The sequence below is a fragment of the Canis lupus genome, chromosome 29 (assembly GCF_011100685.1).
Source record: "Canis lupus familiaris isolate Mischka breed German Shepherd chromosome 29, alternate assembly UU_Cfam_GSD_1.0, whole genome shotgun sequence".
Taxonomy (NCBI): Eukaryota; Metazoa; Chordata; class Mammalia; order Carnivora; family Canidae; genus Canis; species Canis lupus.
In genome coordinates, this window is record NC_049250.1 from 1,222,074 (window position 1) to 1,243,162 (window position 21,089).

Sequence of the window (21,089 nt, forward strand, 5' to 3'; positions counted from 1 at the left end):
GTCACCTTCACTATGACGCTTCCCTAACATACAAATTGATTTTTTATATTCAAGTGAAATTGGGAATTAAGAACATTAAGCTTCCTATCAAGAATATGTCTAAACTCCAAGATTTTTTTTCCCAGTTATGGCTGGATCTGGCCTATTTGAATATTGTATGTCTTCTTACCTCTGTCCATAATCATATCGTCTGTCATTCCAAATGTCATGTGCAGGATGTTTCGAAATGCATTGCGATCTAGTCCAATGGTGATACCTTGCCGCTCTGTTACTTCTCCCATCAAATTATAAAAAAGATCTATAAGACATTTCACTTCAAATTTATTAACTGTGAAGAAATAAGATATAACAAAAATGCATTTTAAACCTTTATTTCTAACTTAAATTTTGCATTATTGAGTTTATAGACAACATCAAGGACATCAAATATTAGTTTTCAACAGAAGACTATCCTGTTTTAAGATTCGTGACCCTTAAATTAATAAAATTAACTAAATTAATAAAGGATGGCCACTACAGAGGTTTCTCTTCTAAAATATTCTCTTTCTCTAGAGCATTTCCTCCAAAGAGGAGTTGAATATTAAATTCAGTCACATTTAGGAAGAAAAGAATAATAGCCAAGTTACCTGAATAACGATTATGAGGTCAGATGCTAAACTTTAAAGGCAGTAGAGGTGCAATCCAAAGTAAGCAAGGTAACGCTTAAGAATGGTAACTTTGCTTATAGGCGTTTATGATATTTACAACTACGCTTTTGCCTGGAGATAGATACCAGACTCCTGAACACTAGGCAACAATTTTAACTTCACATCAGCCTTAGTTAAATCAGTAAGCCAGATTTTGGACATCAGAAACCTATTTTCCAATAAAGAAGCATTTAACCATATTCCAGCACCCATTATGGTTCTTATTGCACCTGATGTGAATATTAACATGTAGGTATTTAGTATTTTGGAGGAAGGGAATTTTTATTGAAAATAAATATACGGACATATATTCTGGCCCATACACATAAATGCACAGAGTGTTTATAAACGCTGAGTTAAAAAAAAACAAAAACAAAAACAAAACAAAACAAAAAAACCGCTGAGTTAATTATTTGTGCTCCAATTCCCATTTGAGGTACATAGGTGGAAGTGTTATTGCCTGCCATAAAAGTGAGTTTAAATATGAAGTATAGGTGGACGATGAGAAATGTTTTATTTCAAAAGTACTTTAAAGCACAATGATGAAATCTGTGTGTATATAAAGGATGACAGCAGATAGGAATGGAGAAATCATACCTCGATCTACAAGTCAAGACAGGCTTGAGTGTGATTTCTGGTTTGGGATACCACAATTTAGAAGGAATATTGAAAAATTTGGGGAAATAAATGATTTAGTAAAAAAAAGTGGTTAAATAGTAGAAAACAATATAATGGTTATGATTTTAAAAAGAGCTGTTAGTTGATGTAGAAAATGACATGTCAGTTCTTAAAAAAAATTACACATAGAAGTACTGTGTAACCCAGTGATTCCACTTCTGGGTATATACTTAAAAGGATTGAAAGTAGGGACTCAGTTGTATATCAATGTTCATAGCAATATTATTCACAATAGCCTTAAAGCTGAAAGTAAGCTAAGTGTCCATCAGGAGATGAGTGGATAAGTAAAATGTAGTATATGCATGCAATTCAGCCTTGAAAAGGAAGGGGATTTTGACGCATGTTACAAGACAGATGAGGCCTGAAACATTCTGCTAAGTGAAATAAGTCAGATATAAAAGGACAAATATTGTATGATATCACTTATATAATGTATCAAGCATGGTACAATTCACAGATACCGAAAGTAGAATGGTGGTTGCCAGGGACTGGGGACAGGAGAAGTGAAGAGTTATAGTTTAATGGGCATAATTTCAGCTGGGAAAGATGAAATAGTTCTGGAGATGGATGTTGGTAATGGCTGCACAACAATGTGAATGTATTTAATGCCACAGAGCTGTACACTTAAAATGGTAAATTTTTGTTATATATATATATATATATATATATATATATATATATATATATTTAACCACACACACACACACACACACACCTCCAAAAATAAAAGAGCTTGCTAGTAATTGGAGAAGAAAAGCCTGTATTTAAAATGATGCTCATGTATATGAAATTTTAGCAGAGAGGTTGTTTATTAGCCATATTTCCATCTTGGCTAAAATGAAAATTAAAGAATATTATCTTCATTTATTACCCAAAGGATCCAAGATTAGCCACAAGAAAGTTTTACTTGCTGAAATGTTTTTTAAATTCCAGAATAAAATACTAAATGAAATTAAGAGAAATTCAAGAATGGATTTTCATCTTTTTGGATTGGTCTAAGTGTGTTCTGCAGATCATTTCTGTAGAATGGTGGGCAATCACTTAAGGTATTTTTTTTCTCTGATTCTACAGAATTTATCCATTTCATCCTAGTGGGATTACAACTGGCAACTAAAAGGAAATTTGACTTTAGGGGAAAAGTTCTCCATTAAAAAAATTTTAATTAAAAAAAATTTTTAATTATAATGCCCATGACTTGTAACTATTTCTATAGAATTTAACTGGTAATCATCAAGGTTTTTAAGGCCCACTTTAAGAATTTTACGTAAGGACAAAAATCAAAGACTTGACTATTTTTTACTGCCAGGTTTTCACTTATCTTTTAATACATTCACCTTTTGATTGCTCACAGAATGACTGTTTGCAATTCATGGTGTACTTACTGAACCGGTACTAAATCAAACTGTGTATATCAGTTATTGCACTGCTTATTCAAAATGTTCTCTAGATGTTTAAGATTTGATCTTTTCCTTGAAATGGATTTGGAGAAAAACAACAACAGAACAAGACCACATTATAATAACCATAATAATACCTTAATATATAGGATGACTTTCTTCTAAGAAGTTTGAGGCATTTATACACACCATAATTTTATTTACAGTGCCACTTCACCAAGGGGGCGCGTCCCACCACTCATTACATTCGATACTAAATACGCCTAGAAGGCACCAGATCCTATAAGCTCTAGAACTACGTTACACCTGTTCCTCCTTTGCACAGTGGAGGTAGTCCTGGAATTATGGCTTCTCCTAATTTCTCAAGTGGCCATTAGTTTGTAATCAGCAACACAATTTATAAGCTTGCTTGTCAGACAGTATCTTTCTCATTTTAAACCGTATCTGGGTTTCCTTGAGCAAGTACAGTTCTGTTTTTCAGTCTGGGTACAATTGTAAAGTCACCTATGAAATTCTAGGACTACGTCTTGGAATGTGTGATTGGAGCAGATATCTTTAATATGTGCTCATTTTGTCACCTACGAAGTCTCCTTTACCTCACAACCCCACCGGCAACTGAGCGGATTCTTGACTGCGTTTTGGCTTTGTGGAACTCTTTGGTCTCGAGACACATTCCCTTGCTCTGAGATGTGCCACTTCAACTCATCTTTCCTGAGGATGTTCAGCTACTGACAACCAATTTTCCCTTATGCACCTCCTGGTAAGTTTTCAAAACTTGGACCCTGCCGGTTTATTGGCACAACAAAGAGCTAAAAGGCAGGGACACGTTGGCGGTGCCAGTTTCCTTGGGGCCGGCGGGGTTCAGTACTATCCGCGGCTACAACCACACCTGCTGTGACAGTGCGTCAATGACGTTTCTATAATGGAAAAGGTGCTTGGAAATAGAAATGGAAAGGTCTACAAGGGGAAGGTAAGATAAGGAGAGGGTTTGAGAAGCGACCCGGAGCCTTGTGGGAGCATACGGGTGCCAGGCGCCTGCAGTACGGTCCTTAGGGCCACGGGCAAGCAGGGCTGCGCCGCCCTACGAGCCAGGAGCCTCTGCTCGTCCAGCACTCGATTCCTTACTTACAGTTCTTGCAATTTTTGGTCAAGGTGTCCGTCAGCTTCTGCAGCTTCTTGCGGTTCATGCCGGCTGGGCGCGGGCGGCGGCGGCGGCGGGGGCCCAGGGGCGCGCGGCCGAGCGGACCCTCGCCGGTCGGGACCCCACGCACGCGGGCGCGGTACCATGGCAACGCTGCGCCGGCCGCCCATTGGCTGGCGCGGGACGCCGCGGACACACGCACACGCACGCACGGCGTGGCCATGGCAACGGCGGTGCGGCCGCGGGTGGCTGCTGCCTGGCTCGCCGCCCCGCCCCGCGCGAGGGGCCTCCCCGGGTTCGCAGCCCCCGTGACGGGCCGCCCTGTGACGCAGGGCCTAGGAGCAGGGGGGACACGCGGATGGAGCGTCGCACCAAGCGAGCCTGGAAACCGCCTGGGAGGGCCGGGGCAGCTGGAGGAGCGTCGAGAGTCCGCAGGCGGTGACCCCCCAGCAGGGCTTGGCGGGGTGTGGGGCTGAGGAGCTGGCCCTAAAGCCGAACCACTCCTGGGTGTCCGCTTCTGCTCTGCTGCCTGGACGTAGCCTGGACCGAGACGCCCTTAGGATTTTGGTGGTGGTGTGGGAGCCAAAGGGACTTGGAATAGTTCTTCCCCCTCCCTCCTTCCTTCTTAGAGGTGGAAGTGAGGCGGTCGGTGGAATCCGGGGAAGGCCATGGGCAATGCTAAGCCAGTCAAACGGCGAAGTCCCCAAGAGCCATGTTGACAACTGCCACTTCTGTGTGGGGTTGCTTTTCGAAAACCTTCATTTTCTGAAAAATATCCTAGTAAATCTGGACCTTTACTTATTTGAAAGATGAGTCTGTGTCCTTTAATGTGGGAGGACTTTGTGCTCTTCTTAACCACAGATGGGACCCTCTTTGAATTAAGACAGCACTAAAATGGGATAGCTCAGCCGGTAGCACGAATCCTACAGTATTCTCCAGTGTGTCTACTTGTTTTATTTCAGATGGGAAAATGCTTTTGAAAACAAATTATTTCAGGGGTGCCTGGGTGGCTCAGTCGGTTAAGGGCTGACTCTTGGCTTTCGCTCAGGTCATGATCTCATGGTCCTGGGATCAAGCACTACAAAGGGTCCAGCTCAGCAGGGAGTCTGCTTGTTCTTCTCCCTCTGCCCATCCCCTCGACTAGTTTTCTGCCTTTCTCTCTCACAAATAAATAAGACGACAAATTATTTCATAGTATATGCAGTGTCATCGTTAGACTGAAAGAAAAATTCTGCCTTCCATGAGTAACAGTCCAGAATGAAATAGTTCCAGTATCGAGGTCTCTGAGTTTGTCTCCTTGTGCCATTTGTTTGTCAAATGAAGGTTTGGGCTGCTGTTGGAAACCTGAGTCAAGGATGCTCCGTGAAGGCAGGGACTGTGTTATCCTAAAGCAAATTCTCTGAGAACAGTTAACCAATAGGAAATGATAATGATTTTGAGTTTGCAACCATTCTCTGGTTACATAATACTCCTATAGGTCCTCTTGTCTAGCAGCTGTGACACTTCCAATCAGATTGTAGAGAAAAAAAAAATGGAAAGGACCAAACATTCTAATTACACTCACCTGTGAAACCCTAGTGACTTTTGTTCAATGACAGTATTGTACAGTAAATATTTCATTTATAGAGATTACTACAGTACTCATTTTAAAAGGCAAGGACCCAGAAGAGTGGCTGTCAGTAGTAAATAAGAGAAGCCATGGGCCCCACCTGTCTTTGTGCTGGCAGGTCTGTTAAAAACCATGCATTAGGTGTTCTGATCAGATTCTGTGCTGGCATGTCTTAGAGAGCAGGTCTCCACCAGTGGGAAGCACACGGATGGGCATGTCCAGGTGTTTTCACAGACATCATACCCTGAAAGCTTGTTGGTGAGCATCTATGGCTGGGCTAATCAGCTCTTCACAAGCTTCAGGCTTGGGACCCAGCAGCCATCTTCCCTTAAAGTAGAAAAAAGGATGTAAGGAAAATACCACAGAAGACTGAGATTGAAAGCGTCAAATCTTTTCTGCCAGGCAAAAATCCTTTAATCTGCTAAGAACATTTTGTGGTACTCTTTTCCCGTTTCTCCCCTTCCTCAAGTTCTTTCTTCTTTTAGTGAAAAATTTCCAAATGCGTTGTTATGTGAAACTTACTTCTCTAAGAGAGTGGACAAAGTCACTCATCATACTGGAAAACTTCAGTGCGTTCATTACATTCTTGTGAAGTTTTGAACTTAATATTTTTAGACTTCAGAAACAAGCTATAGGCCTGATAGTGTTAGTTAATCTCATTTCAAAGCAAATTGAAATTCCTATTTGTAGTTTTCAGTTGCTTGTGTTGAGTAGACACAGGATCACTTCCTCCCTCATGGGCTTTTTCAGAGTAAGTAATTAAGCCTGAACAGTTACCTCATATCAAATCAATCAATAGTAGGATAATAAAAAACCCTATTTAATCTGTACTGTATGCAAATTTTACTCTGCATGATACAATCACAGAACTTTCCAAAATTCCACTTTGTAACGGATGTTTTTATAAATATAAAAGTACAGTAAAGTGACTATCAATGCTATAAATGTTTCCTTTAATTTTTCATGCAAAACTGTCTTCCCTTTGACTCACAATTAATTGGAGTTTTGCCATGATAAATAGCTTGAGTCTTGAATTGATTAAAGTCTTTTACTTCATGAGGACCTTTTATGATAAAGGTGTTTGGAAGCAGTTTAGGAAATGACATCATAGAATTGATTTTCAAGTCAATTACAAACCTTTAGTGTAAAGGTTAGTTATCTACATAACAAATTCAATTTTACCAATTTTATTGTGTAGAGAGAATGATGAGAAATTTGGAGGTGATTTTAGCCAACTGTTTGGGGGGTTGAATCTCTACTACTCTCTCTTGCCACTTGTCTTTGCTGCTACCCTGTGTGACAACCTGCCTTCAGTACCTCCAGCCACCCAGCTGTCTGCCCCAGAACTCTACATTCCTGACCCATCTCCAAAGGCAACTCTTGGGAGAGTTTTTTACTTCCCTGTGTAAAGTGAATCCTTCTCTACCCAACCGTCATTCTCTGCCTCAGGACCCCAATTCCTTCTAGCACTTGCTACCATGATTACTTTCTTTCTCTGATCTCTTCTCCCCACTAGACTGTAAATTACATAATCTCTCTCTCTCTCTCTCTCCCTATATTCATGACTATTTTTGTTTCTGGATTTCTGTATCTATCATCCCTCTGTCTATATCTTTGAAGTTTGGTTAACACGGTCCATGTTCTATTATTTGTGCTAAGGGAGGGGGAGCATGAGAATTTGCCTGAGCAAGGATGAGTTCTCAGTTCCCTTGCAACAACCCCATTGTGGAGAACCCCTGTGAAGGCATAGTAAATAAAAAAATAAAATAAAATTTTGTATTCCCAAAATATACTGACATTTATTGGTGTTAACATATTTGTAGATAACATTTAAAAAATATGATCAAGTGACTGGTGGATAAATGCAAATACTTAAGGTTTACTAAGGATAATATTCTTACATCTTATGTAGTTGTGAATTAAGATGTGATACATGAGAAGTAATCATTGCAACAGCCATTATGTCAGCAGGTTGAATAAGAAAGCTGTTTCTCTGCTTCACAGGGCCAAACAAGAAATCCCATGGGTCCTGCCATGCTCCTTTTTACTGACTGCTGGGTCATGGGTACCCAGGGCTAGGTCATGGCAGTGGTGTTATTTGGTTATGAACGGGGCCAGGTAGTTCCAAGGGAACCAAGAGTGCCAGGTAGCTTTCTGGAGCAACCAGGCCTGGCACTACCTGGCTCTGTGAGCCGATGCTGACCAGAAAATGACCTGGACCAGTCCAAATATTTGAGACCAGGCCCTGGAACCACATTCTCAACCATTGTTCTTGATCACTCAGAGGAAAGGAAGCTCCTAGAATTGCCTATCTCCAAATGATTTTACCCCCATCAACTCTCTTTCTTAGCCTAGATTTCTCTGACCCCTTTGAACCATGCTTAACAAATACTTTTTCAATTGTGAACATTTACCTTACATGATCCATCATCTGTGCACACAGCCATCTCTTCCCATGTCTCCTTTGAAGCCTGCTTCTTCTGTACATATCCCACAGCACAGGTTGCCCATGTTTTCATACCCACTTGTTTGCAGCTGGAAGGAAATCAATCCTGTTGGCCTGCATCATCTCTTTCTTCCTTTCTTTATCAGCTTTCTCAGAAAGTGTGGGCTGTGCTCACTGCCTCAGTGCACACCTCCTGTCTCATCCGTCTGTTCTCTCTCAATAAGCTCCTGCATTAGCCCACTGTTTTCCATCCTGAGCTTCTCCAAGCCATCCAGAGAGCTGCCAGAAGGATTTGTACAAATCCAACCATGTCTACCTTCTGCTCCATATTGAAATGCCTTCTCACTGCCTGTAAGACAATGTCTATGCCCATATAGTACAGTTTCTATAGTTCAAGGTCTCACCTCTGCCTGCTGTGTAAGCCTCTTCTCCAACCAGCCCCTGTGTATTTGATGTCTGGAGCTTAAACAGCCATCTTAGACTATGTGGATCACTGGGAACTTGGGGCTACTCAGAGTGGAGGGGCAAAGTAGAAGGGGCTGTGTCTCTTACACAATAGGCACTCCTGGACAGAAATGTAGCATGAGGTTCTCTCAGGGCCCCTGGGTGGCTCAGTCGGCCAAGCAGCTGACTAGGGCTCAGGCTGTGGTCCCAGGGTCCTGGGATCAGGCTACCTGCTCAGCAGGGAGTTTACTTATCCCTCTACCTCCACCTCCCCCACCCCCTTCTGCTTGTGTTCTCTCTTTCTCTATCTCAAATAAATAAATAAAATCTTAAAATAAAATAAGCTTCTATCTCATTTATCCTATTGATATTTCAGGGTTTTCAACTACTTTCATTCATGCCTAATCCTACAAACATAAGTTTTAAAATAAGAAAGTTGGACTTCATTTTCTTTAAGGATCCTTCTGGCTTTGTGATTCTTGAAAACAAAAATAAAATTTGATTTTCATCTATTCTCACAGCCTCTTCACTAGGCTGAACCTTATAAAAATTTTAGCAATTGATCTTTTTTGACCTACAAAAAACTGTGATCTCTCATCAGTCTAAAGTGTCATGATATCTTTTTATGTTAGCTTAATATTTCAAATTAACTAAGCAAAGCCAAGAGTCCATCTGCAAATTCAAAGTGGCTACATTATCCTTTAGCCATTCAAATTCCCTGTGATTCTCATTCCAGGTTTGTGCTTTGCTGTTGGGAGGAATTTGGGATATTTTTCTTTTAACTTGTCTCCCATATTGGTGGGTAATATACCAAATGGCTGACCTGGAACAGGCTGTACCTTGAACAGGCACTGATATATTTTCACTGTTAGGGGATGACAAAACCGTGGTGATGTATTTTCTGTATTTTATTTTATTTTATCTATTTTTTTAAAAGATTTTATTTATTTGAGAGAGACAGAGATAGTGACAGAGATAGTGACAGAGATAGTGAGAGAGCATGAGCAGGGAAGAGAGTGAGCAAGGCGGAGAGGGAGAAGCTGAGCAGGAAGCCTGACTCCAGGTTCCATTAGGACCCTAGGATTATGACCTGAGACAAAGGCAGATGCTTAATCGACTGAGCCACCCAGGAACCCATATAATTAATATTCCAATGGGTAATTAAGCCACTCATGACACACTTTGTTTAACATTTTGAGAATTACAGCCATGTTTAAAGAGAACCCTTCCTGCACTGATCTAATCTTTAACATGGGGTTACATTTAGGAACATCAAAAGGACATTGTCTTTGTAGTACTAGAAACCAAGCAAATCAAGAAAGACAATTTCACACTCAAAAATTCTAGAAATAATTTGGCCAGCATTATTATCCTTGTATTTGTGGATATTGCTTCATTCTATTTCAGGGAGAAAGACTTTTCTTTTATTAAAGATACAAATTTTAGAAAAGTCATTGAGATCTGTTTCAATGTGGCACACTTGTTGCATTTATTCATTCATTTAATCAATATTTTGGGTGCTCATATGTTTCAATCGTACCACATTAGGTACTCATGAATTCTGCCCAGTTCCTGCCTGTTGGGCACTGACCATCCTGCTGTAAAGTCACTGGATAAAGAGAGTTATGTGCTAGTCTGGAAAGACTAAGTTGTGCGGTTCCATAAATAAATTCATTCTTTAGATGTGCTAATCCAGGCAGTGTTTCCTAAAATACAGAGTTGCAGGGGCTCAATTTGTTCACTCATTCAAATATGATGATGAGATATGACCTATATTATTATAAAAGTATTAGTTGTCAACAGAAGTGAGTAGCACAGACTTAAAAAAAAAAGGAGGGGGGTTTCTGGGTAGTTCAGTTGGTTAAGCATCTAGCTCTTGATTCAGCTCAGGTCATGATCTCAGGGTTCTGAGATTGAGCCCCGTGTCAGGCCTTGTGCTGGCTGTGAAGTCTGCTTAAGATTCTCTCTCCCGGGCAGCCCAGGTGGCTCAGCGGTTTAGCGCCACCTTCAGCCCAGGGTGTCATCCTAGAGACCTGGGATCAAGGCCCACATGGGGTTCCCTGCATGAAGCCTGCTTCTCCCTCTGCCTGTGTCTCTGCCTCTCTCTCTGTGTCTCTCATGAATAAATAAATAAAATCTTTAAAAAAAAAAAAGATTCTCTCTCCCTTTGCTCTCTGCCTGACTCTCAATCTGGCTCCCAACCTGACTGTTGCTCGCTCTTTCAAAAAAAAAAAAAAGGAAAAGAAAAGTGAGTAGCACAGAGAGATAGGAGATCCTAGCAATTCTTTCCAGAGATCACTGGTGGGATATCACAATTCATCTGTCAGGGAGCAGGTTGGGCTACAAGTGCACGGTTTTGATTATTCATACTCCCATTCTTCTCTCTCATCATCTTAAAGGCAAGGAGTAATGGCCAGTATTTGGAGAAGACGACGAGAGAGGGTTGTGTGCTTACATGTTATTCACTTGCTCAGTTGGTCAGCAGCCACATATCGAGCCCTTACCATGAACCAACATCGGTTGGGATGTGGAAATATAACATGAAGGCATTGGTCCCTTAGTGAAAAGACAGATGTTGGATAAATACTTGAAAGTGTAGGTAACTACAAGCTGTGCAACATGTTGTGAAGGGAAAGTGCAAGCAATTCTGGTTGAGAGCTGGTGAGAGGACATAGCTACTTTGTATTAAAGTAACATTCGCTGGCAAGAATGAGTACCAGTGACCAAAATGCAACCACCATCAGCCTAGTGCTCTGGGACTCAGATACATCTGAATCTAAGGTCTGCCCTGTCATTAACTAGTGAGTGATCCTGGCACTTTTCAAACCTTCCCATGCCCATTTGCCACATTGGACAATGACCAAATAAATAGTGCCCATCTTGTATGGTAGCTGGGAAGACAAAGTGGAGGGATGACTCTGGAGCAATTAGCCTGTTGTCTGGCACACAGTAGATTGCACTCAGTGCTCCTCCATTTGCAGCTCACATAATCAGTGGTAGTCTGTGTGTGGGGGGGGGTGTTATGGTCCCCAGATTCACATCTCTATCCCAGGATGAAGAATAGATGGCAAAGGGTGCATTGCAGATGTCATTAAGGTTACTAATCTGCTGACTTTTTAAGTAGGGATGTTATCTTTGATTATCAGATAATATAATGACATGAGCCCTTAAAAGCAGAAAAGGAAATTGAAGGGGGGGGGGCAGGGAGGTTCAAAGCAAAAAGCTGCACGAGCCACTGTTGGCTTGAAGATGCAGGGGGTTACATGTCAGGGAAATGAGAAGCCAAGTCCTACACCATGAGGAAATGAATGCTGCCAACAAGCTGAATGAGCCTAGAAGTAGATTTCTCCACAGAGCCTCCAGATGGCTGACAACTTTCATTCTGATCTGTGAGACCCAGAATTGAGAACCCAGTTGAGCCTGCCAGAACTTTGTGTTTTTGTTTTAAGCTACAAAATTATAATGTATAATTATAATGTAAACTTATAATTTAAGCTACTAATTTATAACACAGCAATAGAAAATAAATGCACCAACATTCTCAAGTATTTTAAAAAGTTCAACATGCATTGTAATAATAATAAACATCCAAATTCCAAGGAACTATTAAAAAGCTTAATGGAGATATAATTTACACAAAATAAAGATCAGCAATTTTAAGTATATAATTCGATGAATTTTAAAACGGATATATTCATAGGACCGCCTAAAATTACCATGCTATAGCAACCCATGGGTCCTTTCTGCCCCTTTGTGGTGAACTACCTCCCTTCCACCCTGGCAGACACTGATTTGCATATTGTCTCTTTGTTTGCCCTGGAGTGCCATATAAATGGCATCATACAGTTTTGTATCTGGCTCCGTTCACTTAGCATAAATGCTTTTGAAATTCATCCATGCTGTTGCATATATCGTTTGTGTTTTTTATTGCTGAGTATTGTTCCATTATATGGATGTACCACATCCCTTCACCAGTCAGTGGACACGTACACCTTGTTTTTGGCTATTGCCGATAAAGCTACTATGGACATCAAACACAAGTCTGTGAGCTCATATGTACCTATTTCTCTTGGGTAAATGCCTGAGAAAGGGATTGCTGCTGGGTCATCTGATAAATATAGGTTTACCTATATAATGAGCTATGAAACTGTTTTCCATAGTGGCCATACCACTTTGCATTCAACCCAGCAATGTGTACGAGTTCCATTTGTTCCCAATCCTCACCAGCATTTAATATTTCCAGGTTCCTTAATTTTAGTAATTCTATTGGGTGTATGGTATTACCTTAATGTTGTCTTAATTTGCATTTCCCTATTAGCTAGTGGATTGTAGTTTTATTTAATATTGGGTTGTAAGGGTTCTTTTTTTTAATTTGAGTGTTCTTTATACATTATGGATGGAATACCATTCATTTTCTTTTATTGTCTTACTGTTGGCTTTTGAGAAGTAAAATTTTAAAATTCTGATGAAATTCAATTCATCAATTTTAATTTTATAGTTTATGCTTTCTGTGTCCTATCTAAAAAGTTTTTGCCTACCATAAAGCCACAAAAATTTTTTTCCTGTATTTTTTACATTGGTTTATAGTTTGTTTATTACACTTAGAGCTCTGGTCATGTTAGTTAATTTTTGCATATGTGTGAGCTATGGGTTAATGATCATTATTTTTCATATGAATATCCAATTTATATAAAATAATTTTTCTATTGAATTACCTTGGCATTTTTTTTTTCAAATGGTTGTATGTGTGGGCTTACTTTTGAACTGTCTATTCTGTTCCATTGATCACTATCTCTATCCTTATGCCAATATCATACTGTGTTGATTTCTATAGTTTTATAATGAGCCTTAAAATAAGGTAGGGAAAATTTTTTAATGTTGTTATTTTAAAAAATTGTTTTGATCAATTAACATCATTTCATTTCATATTAATTTTAGAATCAGCTTGTCAATTTCCCAAAAAACCCTCAAACAACCCTGCTGAGATTTTGACTGATATTATATCATATCTGTAGAGAGATTTGGGTAAAATTGACATCTTAATAATATTGACTTTTCTGATCCATGAATATGGTATACCTCTCCATTTATTGAGGTTTTCATTCATTTCTCTCAGCATTATTTTGCGGTTTTAAGTGTATACATCTGAGCATTTATGTTATATGTGTTCATAAGTGTTTTTGATGTTAATATAAATTCAATGTTTAATGTTTATAGTGTTTAATATATTTATAATACTAAACTTACATATTAGTTCTATGAGATCTTTTTTGTAGATTTTAAGATTTTCTACATTGATGATGTTGCCTACCAATAAAGATAGTTTCACTTCTTTTTTTCTAATCTCAATGACTGTTTTTTCTCTGTGTTTTTATGGTGAAATATTAGGCATATTCTCTCCAACGCAAAAAACACAGCAAGGATTTCTACTTTTACCACTTCTAATGTCATGTTGAAGTGGTAGAAGTAGAAATCTTTGCTTTGTTCCTTGTGTTAGAGGGAATGTGCACAATAGTTCACCATTAAATATGATGTTAGCTGTAGATTTTTACAAATGCCCTATATCAGATTAGGGCATTTGTCTTCCAGTCCAAATTTCCTAAGGGTTTTTATCATCAGTGGGTTGTTGAATTTTTTATTGCTCAGCCACCACTGCTGGAAGTGGCACAAATGTCTATTAGGTGAGAGCTGCATATCACAGAAGACATCAAAAATCTTGAATGCTTGTCTTTTAGTAAAATAAATGATTCATAACTCATTCAGAAAGTTGACGGTTTTTATAAACATTGTCATACTCTGATCAGTAAATCAGTACAGCAGAAAGGGTTTGTAACTACTCCCTTTCTCATTGTGAATTATTGTCAGCATTTCATAATATTTTAAAGCTCTATTTTTAAATAGAATTAACTACTGATTTTGTTTACTTTGAATTTGACTTCCTGACTGAAGTACTTTGCCTATGAATTATGCGATAGTTTCATTTTATGTCTGCTGCCATCTCTATAACCTTACTTGGTTGTTTTTGTTTTGTGTTAGTTTTTCATTCTGGTCAAAGATTCACAGTTTTTCAATAGAGTATATTTTTTATTTACTACTTTATTTTGCATTAGAATTCTTTGGCATTTTGTTTCTTAGAGGCTCACTAAATTTCCTTCTGGAAGCAGAATTGGCCAAATATATAATCTTAGACATTTTAGGTTTATATCATGACAGTTTGAAAAACATCTTTAGCATACCTACTAGTCACATGGGTAAACTACTTAGCTCCTTTGCTTCAAGGTGGAACAATATAGCTGGGTCCTAGTCAATGGAACATAGAATTGAGAGAAGCTGCATTCAGGCCTGACCTTACAATATCTCTCTTGATCTGATTGGTTCCTGTTCTGCGCAGCTGGAAGCAAAAAGCACTGTACGGTGGGGGGCACATGTTGTTAGCAGTCTGGGTCTCCTTGGATGACAGACAGAGTGTCCTGTCAGGAAGACCTTCAGTGGACATGGAATGAATAAAAAATCCCCATTGCTCCACAATATTGGGATTTGAGGGCTTTATGCTACAGATCACCAATCCTGACTAATAAAAAATCTATATAGCAAAATGGTATAGCAAATCTTCCAACTCTGTAAAAGGAGTCACTCTCTCTTAATGCTTTAAATAAACACTTTTATAAGCATCCTCTAGTAGTTTTGCTGAAGATTTCTATATCATTGACCTGTTTTTTCCCACATATTACTTCAATGTATTTTAGAGCAGAAGGAGGAATAAGGGCTTCCCTAAGATATTTGGCTTTTTTTTTTCTTTCACTGTTAAATAAGAGACCAAGCAAGACTTACAAAAATTTCTCACTAAGTTCATTAAAAATTTGTAAAGTACTGGGGCACCTGAGTGGCTCAGCTAGTTCAGCATCTACCTTTGGCTCATGATCTCTAGGTTCAGGGATTCAGTTCTATGCTGGGTCCCCAGCACACTAGGGAGTCTGCTTCTCCCTCTCCCTTTGCCTCTTCTCCTGCTTGTGGTCCCTCTCTCTCTTCTTCTTCTCAAATGAATACATAGAAAAATAAAAAAAAATTGTAAAGTACTATGTTAACTATTCACAGCTATAAATATCTTTTTAAAATTATAAACATTTTTCCACATTCTACATATTTATTTCTAATTATCTTACTCATGATGCTATCATTAGTTTATATATATATATTTTTTAATTTTTATTTATTTATGATAGTCACAGAGAGAGAGAGAGAGAGGCAGAGACACAGGCAGAGGGAGAAGCAGGCTCCATGCACCGGGAGCCCGATGTGGGATTCGATCCCGGGTCTCCAGGATCGCGCGCTGGGCCAAAGGCAGGTGACAAACCGCTGCGCCACCCAGGGATCCCATTAGTTTATATTTTAAGTCACAGTGCACACTAAATTCAAGTTTTCTCTCCAATGATTTACTTGTAATCTCATAATCCAAATAGCTTTCTAATTAACAGTTTTTTTTTGTTTTGTTTTTTTGTTTTGTTTTGTTTTGTTTTTTTGCAGGGTGCGGGGAGCTTCTTGCAAATCTGACTGGACCACTGCAGACTGTACTTCACAATATTGTTGACTAGGAAAGGTTAGGAGCAGCTCTGTCTCTCTCTTGTTGTGGGTGAGCCTTCCTCATTATTCTATACTCATCAACAGAAGATTTCCATGAAGGAATGATTTTAACCTAACTTGTCCTTTTTTAAAAGGCTAGTTTAGTAAAACCAAATAATTTAATCGACAAATTTGCTTAACTAGGTATATGTGAACTGCAATACCCATGACATTGTGAAAGCCAAAAAGTAAATGAAGGGGCCACCATCACCTCCCCTACATTCTCAGAATATCTGTTTTAGGATAACTCAATGACTATTCCACTATCAAGAGAACACATTATTTGAGAGCCTTCCTTAAGATATACTTAACAACAACAACAAAACCAATTCTAATTTAATAACTCATCCTGGGGAATTTTTCTTGGCAATTTGTGAACTCTGTTGCTGCATTTCTTTGTTCATGTTACTGTAGGTACCACACCCCTGTGCATGTATCCTTGTTTCCTACTTCAAACAGAGAATTGAGAGCATCCTATGAGAAGCTTCTAAGTTGTTACCTCTTTTCCTCCTACCCTGAGAAATTCCATCTATCCTTCTTTCCTGTTTTAGGGAAGAAGTGTTTTCTCCCTCACAAGAAGAGTAATCTTAATAATGTTCCCCAAAATCACATTAAATTCCCTTTAGCTTTTTAGTTTATATTCAAGCATACTTTTTTCTTTTTAAGATTTTATTTATTTATTCATAGAGATGCAGAGAGAGAGAGAGAGAGAGAGAGGCAGAGACACAGGCAGAGGGAGAAGCAGGCTCCATGCAGAGAGCCTGAGGTGGGACTCGATCCCGGGACTCTAGGATCATGCCCTGGGCTGCAGGCGGCGCTAAACCGCTGCGCCACCGGGGCTGCCCTCAAGCATACTTTTTAATGATGTTCTTGAAACTTTGTAAATTAGTTTTCTATTTTTTCTTCATTTCTATTGTCTTTGAGCATCTGTCTACCTTGAACTGTATTGTATTCTGTTAGGTGATATCATGTCCTGTGTTAAGGAGATAGCATGTTAAACAATAAAACGTTCCAAAGAGAGCTTTAGTTATAATGACATCATTTGACATGTCAAAGTTTGGTTTGAATTTGTAGATGATTAGTTTCCTACAATTTTATGGCTGTTCATCATCTATTCCTTAGGCCTCGGTGGTAAGTTGGCCTTAAGATCAACTAGACCTTCACTTTCTTTTTTTCACTCCACACTGAGTTCTATGATGCAGAGGAATATCATTGCTGTTCTTCTGCTTTCTATTAGCTATAAATACAGTTTACCCACACTTCAAGAGTTAGACCCAAGAGATTCTTTAACAAAATATCAGTTTTACACATTTGACCTTACTTTCTTTAGGAAGGGTTTAGGAGGAATCAAGTATATTTTTCTTCTTTATGCATCCCTGGTGAAATAAACTCCTGATTGATGTCAAATTTTTTTTTGGTAAATCTAAGAGTGTCTTATTCAAGCTTTGATTGTATACATACATGACCGTTCAAGAGTCTTAGTAGGCAAGAGGTCAAGGTACAAAGGCTGAGGTTGTTTTGCTGTTTTCCCCAAAGCATCCAGCATGTGGAAAACTATATCAACTGACTGTGTCAGTGAAACTTCAAAATTATGATGAGCTTCTTTTGGACTCCCCTGGAACAGAACCATTCAATTCAGACATGGGGATCAAAATAGCAAAGTGTGATTAACACCACTTTTAGAGGACATGGTTAACAAGACAACCACTTTGGATAATTTAGGAGAGAAAGCCAAATCATTGACTAAGCATTGTTTTGTAATCATTACAGTATTAACAGACAAGTTTTCTGCAGGTAGCAATAATGAATTTGAGAAGCTGCTGTTGTGGCTGGGAGTGTGGGTGTTTGTAGGCTTAAGTGAGTGTTATGGGACTGGCAGGTACTTGGGGAATTAGAGGAGACCAGTAGATCTCAGTGAGAGGACAGTGATTCAATTTAAGGTGTAAGAAAGTCTCTGAGATTGGCCTGTGCTGCTGTAAATTCATTGGAAATCCTATAATTTCAAATTCAATCTAAAACTTAAACATTGAAAAAAAAAAACTTAAACATTGTCAGTTTTTAATGGTCAGAGAACCTTGCATTTAAACAAAAAGTGGGCCAGTGTTTTAAAGCCCTTTTAAATAATAATTATTATTTTATTTTATTTTTTTTATTTTTTATTTTTTATTTATGATAGGCACACAGTGAGAGAGAGAGAGGCAGAGACACAGGCAGAGGGAGAAGCAGGCTCCATGCACCGGGAGCCTGACGTGGGATTCGATCCCGGGTCTCCAGGATAGCGTCCTGGGCCAAAGGCAGGCGCCAAACTGCTGCGCCACCCAGGGATCCCTAATTATTATTTTAAAAAATTATTTATATTTTATTTTATTTATTTATTCATGAGAGACACAGACAGAAGCAGAGACATAGGCAGAGGAAGAAGCAGGCTCCCTGTGGGGAGCCTCATGCGGAACTTGATCCCAGGACCCCAGGATCACGACCAGAGCCACAGGCAGATGCTCAACCACTGAGCCACCCAGGTGCCCTATTTTAGGTAGTTAACATACAGTATTGATTTCTCTGGAGTAGAATTCAGTGATTCATCACTTACATAGAATATCCATTGCTTATCAGAAGTAAAGCCTTTTTTTGTAATTAAATTCTGAAGTTTCTCTTGTTCTGGATTTCAAGTTTTTAAATGCTTCTGTTTCAAAGTCTTTTGTTTGAATTGTTGATGTCTATTATACTTATACCAAAATTTACTTTATCATTGTGTGGGTATATACCAGTATAACCAGGAAATGGATAACCAAGTCATTCTTATTTGGGTAAAAAAAAATGGTTCATTTTAATGTTTCCCTTTAACTAACAAAGCTCTAGATAGTGAACAAATGAAACACAAAGAATAACTGATATATAAATGCTCTCTATGATGTCAGGAACAACAGTACACAGTTAAAAGTACTCCCATTCTGTCCTTTGGGCTTTGCATAAGATCTTCTGTAAGGCTTTCCTTTAAAAATGCCACCTCTAATAGAATTATGTTTCATATAAACAAAGTTATTTAGGATTGTTCTCATAACAGTTCCTGAAAAATAATAATTTAATGAGAACCTCAAAGGTCAATCTAACTTTCTCTGAAGGGAGGCTCCACTGTAGCTGGCTCTGGGAAGGCTTTCAACATTACTCTTTTATAACAGACATTGTAGACAATGGTTTGAGTATGGCTGGTATTTCCTCTTCCTGTGTCACCTCTGGTATATTAGACCATCTTTTGAACAAAACTGCTTGCATGTATTCCATGTTCCTTTTTCTGTTTTTTTTTTTTTTTTTTTTTTCCTCTGAGGTTCACAGACCTCTAAGTATGCCTGGCCTGTGTGTGTGCATCAGATAAATGAAGTGTCTGTGTTTGCATTTGGAGTAGCATTAAAAAAAATACTCTGTAAAGTAATGCAAATTTTACCTTTAAGGTAGTTATGAAATGCCCTGCATTTATGTTTCTCCTTACAACCAAGTAGTAAGAGGTATGCCTGTCATATCAGAAGAAAATTTGCTGATTCAGAGAAGTGCAGATTTCCAAAGGACCAAACTTGTCCCAGGCTGTATGCAGTTTCTACAATCCTCTAGTCTCTAGCCTGCTTTCATATTCATTATTTAATTTCATCCTCAACAGTACACTCTGAAAGCTCTTTCTGATTTTATAGGAGAAGAAGCCAATATCAGAGTGGTTAATTGATTAGTGCGCAGACCAGTCAATTAGAGGCCAAGTTGGATTTGAACCAGGAATGGTGTCTCCACATCCACTGCACACTCCTTGGCATCATAGCTTTCTCTGTCATTCTGCTTTCCTGCCTAATGTGAGATTGGATGCTTATTTTCTATCCGCTGACTTTTGGCTGGTTTTCAGTGTGTATGGCTGTGGATCCCACCAGCTAATCTATTAAGTCTCTCAGTTAAGCTTGAGGAGCCTCAAAAAAGTCGCACGTGCATGTGATTTATTTCTTCCTTTGAACTGTTCATTTCAACTTTAGTTATTTTAGTACAAGTTTCTTAAGAACAATTCCTAGGAAAACTGTCCACTTCTGATCAAGTGGTGGCCAAGCCTATTGCTGGTACTTAGTTCCTTCCTTACCTCCTCATGTTGTGGCCCCGGCTGGGCATAAGCCTGCACAGACAGACCCTGGCCTTAGCCTTTCATGTGGTAAGAATGACCTCGTAAGCAGATGAGATTTGTACCACCTTGAGGTCTGTTACTTAAGATACCCAAGCAGGTTCATATTTTGCTTCCCACGAGTTGGGATGGAGAGGAAGTCTGCCACCCAACCTGAACTACGCAGGGAATGTAGTAGAGCATTCAGGTGGAATGTAGTAGAGCATTCAAGTCCCTGAAGGGTTTTGTGGAACAGAGCCATCTGCCAGCCTGGAAAGTTCACCTTGTATCTGAGAGAAATAGTCACTTACCTGTTTTAAGCCACTAGATTGTTATTGGCTTTCTTTGTTACAGCTAGCAAGCTTGGCCAAGCTAACATAGTTCACCATGCTAGATAGTGTTTTAGGGCCAAAGCAGTGAAAACTGCCCTCATGGGGATCCCATTCTATTGCAGGAGACAGACGGCAAACAGCCCAAGGAGTTAGCTATGTGTTGCTGCATTAGACAGGGATAAGTGGCACAGGGTTCATGGGAGCCAAGAAGGAAAACAAAGGTGTTGGGGAAAATGACTGCAATTCTGGACAGGGGATCAGGAGAAGTCTCACTGGGAAAGACAGTTGAGGAGACCACTGAAGAACACCAGAGAGCTAACAATGCAGAAGACATGATGGGGGAAAGCACTCCAGAGGGAGGGAGCAGCCAGGGCAAAGACCCTGAGTTAGAACAAAACCTGACATGCCTGCAAATCTGCAAGGAGGCCATTGTGCCTGAAGAAGAGAGTTTTATCAGCTGTTTCTTTCTTTCTTTTTTTTTTTTTTTTTTCAGCTGTTTGTTTCTATGGAACAAGTCACCCTATAGTGAAAACCACAATTGATTATTAGATCTCAATTCTGTGGGTTGGCAACCTGGGCTCAAGTAAGCTGAACTGTCTTTCTACTG

The 21,089-nt window shown here is 39.3% G+C and overlaps 1 protein-coding gene and 1 long non-coding RNA gene across 14 annotated transcripts in view; one reads left to right on the forward strand and one right to left on the reverse strand.

The window, feature by feature from the left end:
* EFCAB1 (EF-hand calcium binding domain 1) overlaps positions 1-4,017 on the reverse strand; it is a 22,632-nt gene extending 18,615 nt beyond the window's left edge. For 10 of the 11 annotated variants that reach the window (XR_005380938.1, XR_005380937.1, XR_005380935.1 and 7 more), the window contains exons 1-2: positions 3,891-4,017; positions 170-328 (exon numbers count right to left, since the gene is read on the reverse strand). Coding sequence is in view for 6 of the 11 variants with exons in the window: in XM_038579266.1 (XP_038435194.1) it covers positions 170-328; positions 3,891-3,948 (217 nt within the window). In the remaining 5 variants the exon portion in view is untranslated. Of the gene's footprint in view, positions 1-169; positions 329-3,357; positions 3,496-3,890 lie in introns of those variants that run through there. The other variant, XM_038579269.1, reaches the window with a different exon arrangement.
* Positions 3,103-21,089, forward strand: part of LOC102152773 — a 25,394-nt gene continuing 7,407 nt past the window's right edge. For 2 of the 3 annotated variants that reach the window (XR_005380939.1, XR_005380941.1), the window contains exons 1-2: positions 3,103-3,521; positions 15,926-16,031. This is a non-coding gene — a long non-coding RNA (uncharacterized LOC102152773). Of the gene's footprint in view, positions 3,522-3,595; positions 3,732-15,925; positions 16,032-21,089 lie in introns of those variants that run through there. The other variant, XR_005380940.1, reaches the window with a different exon arrangement.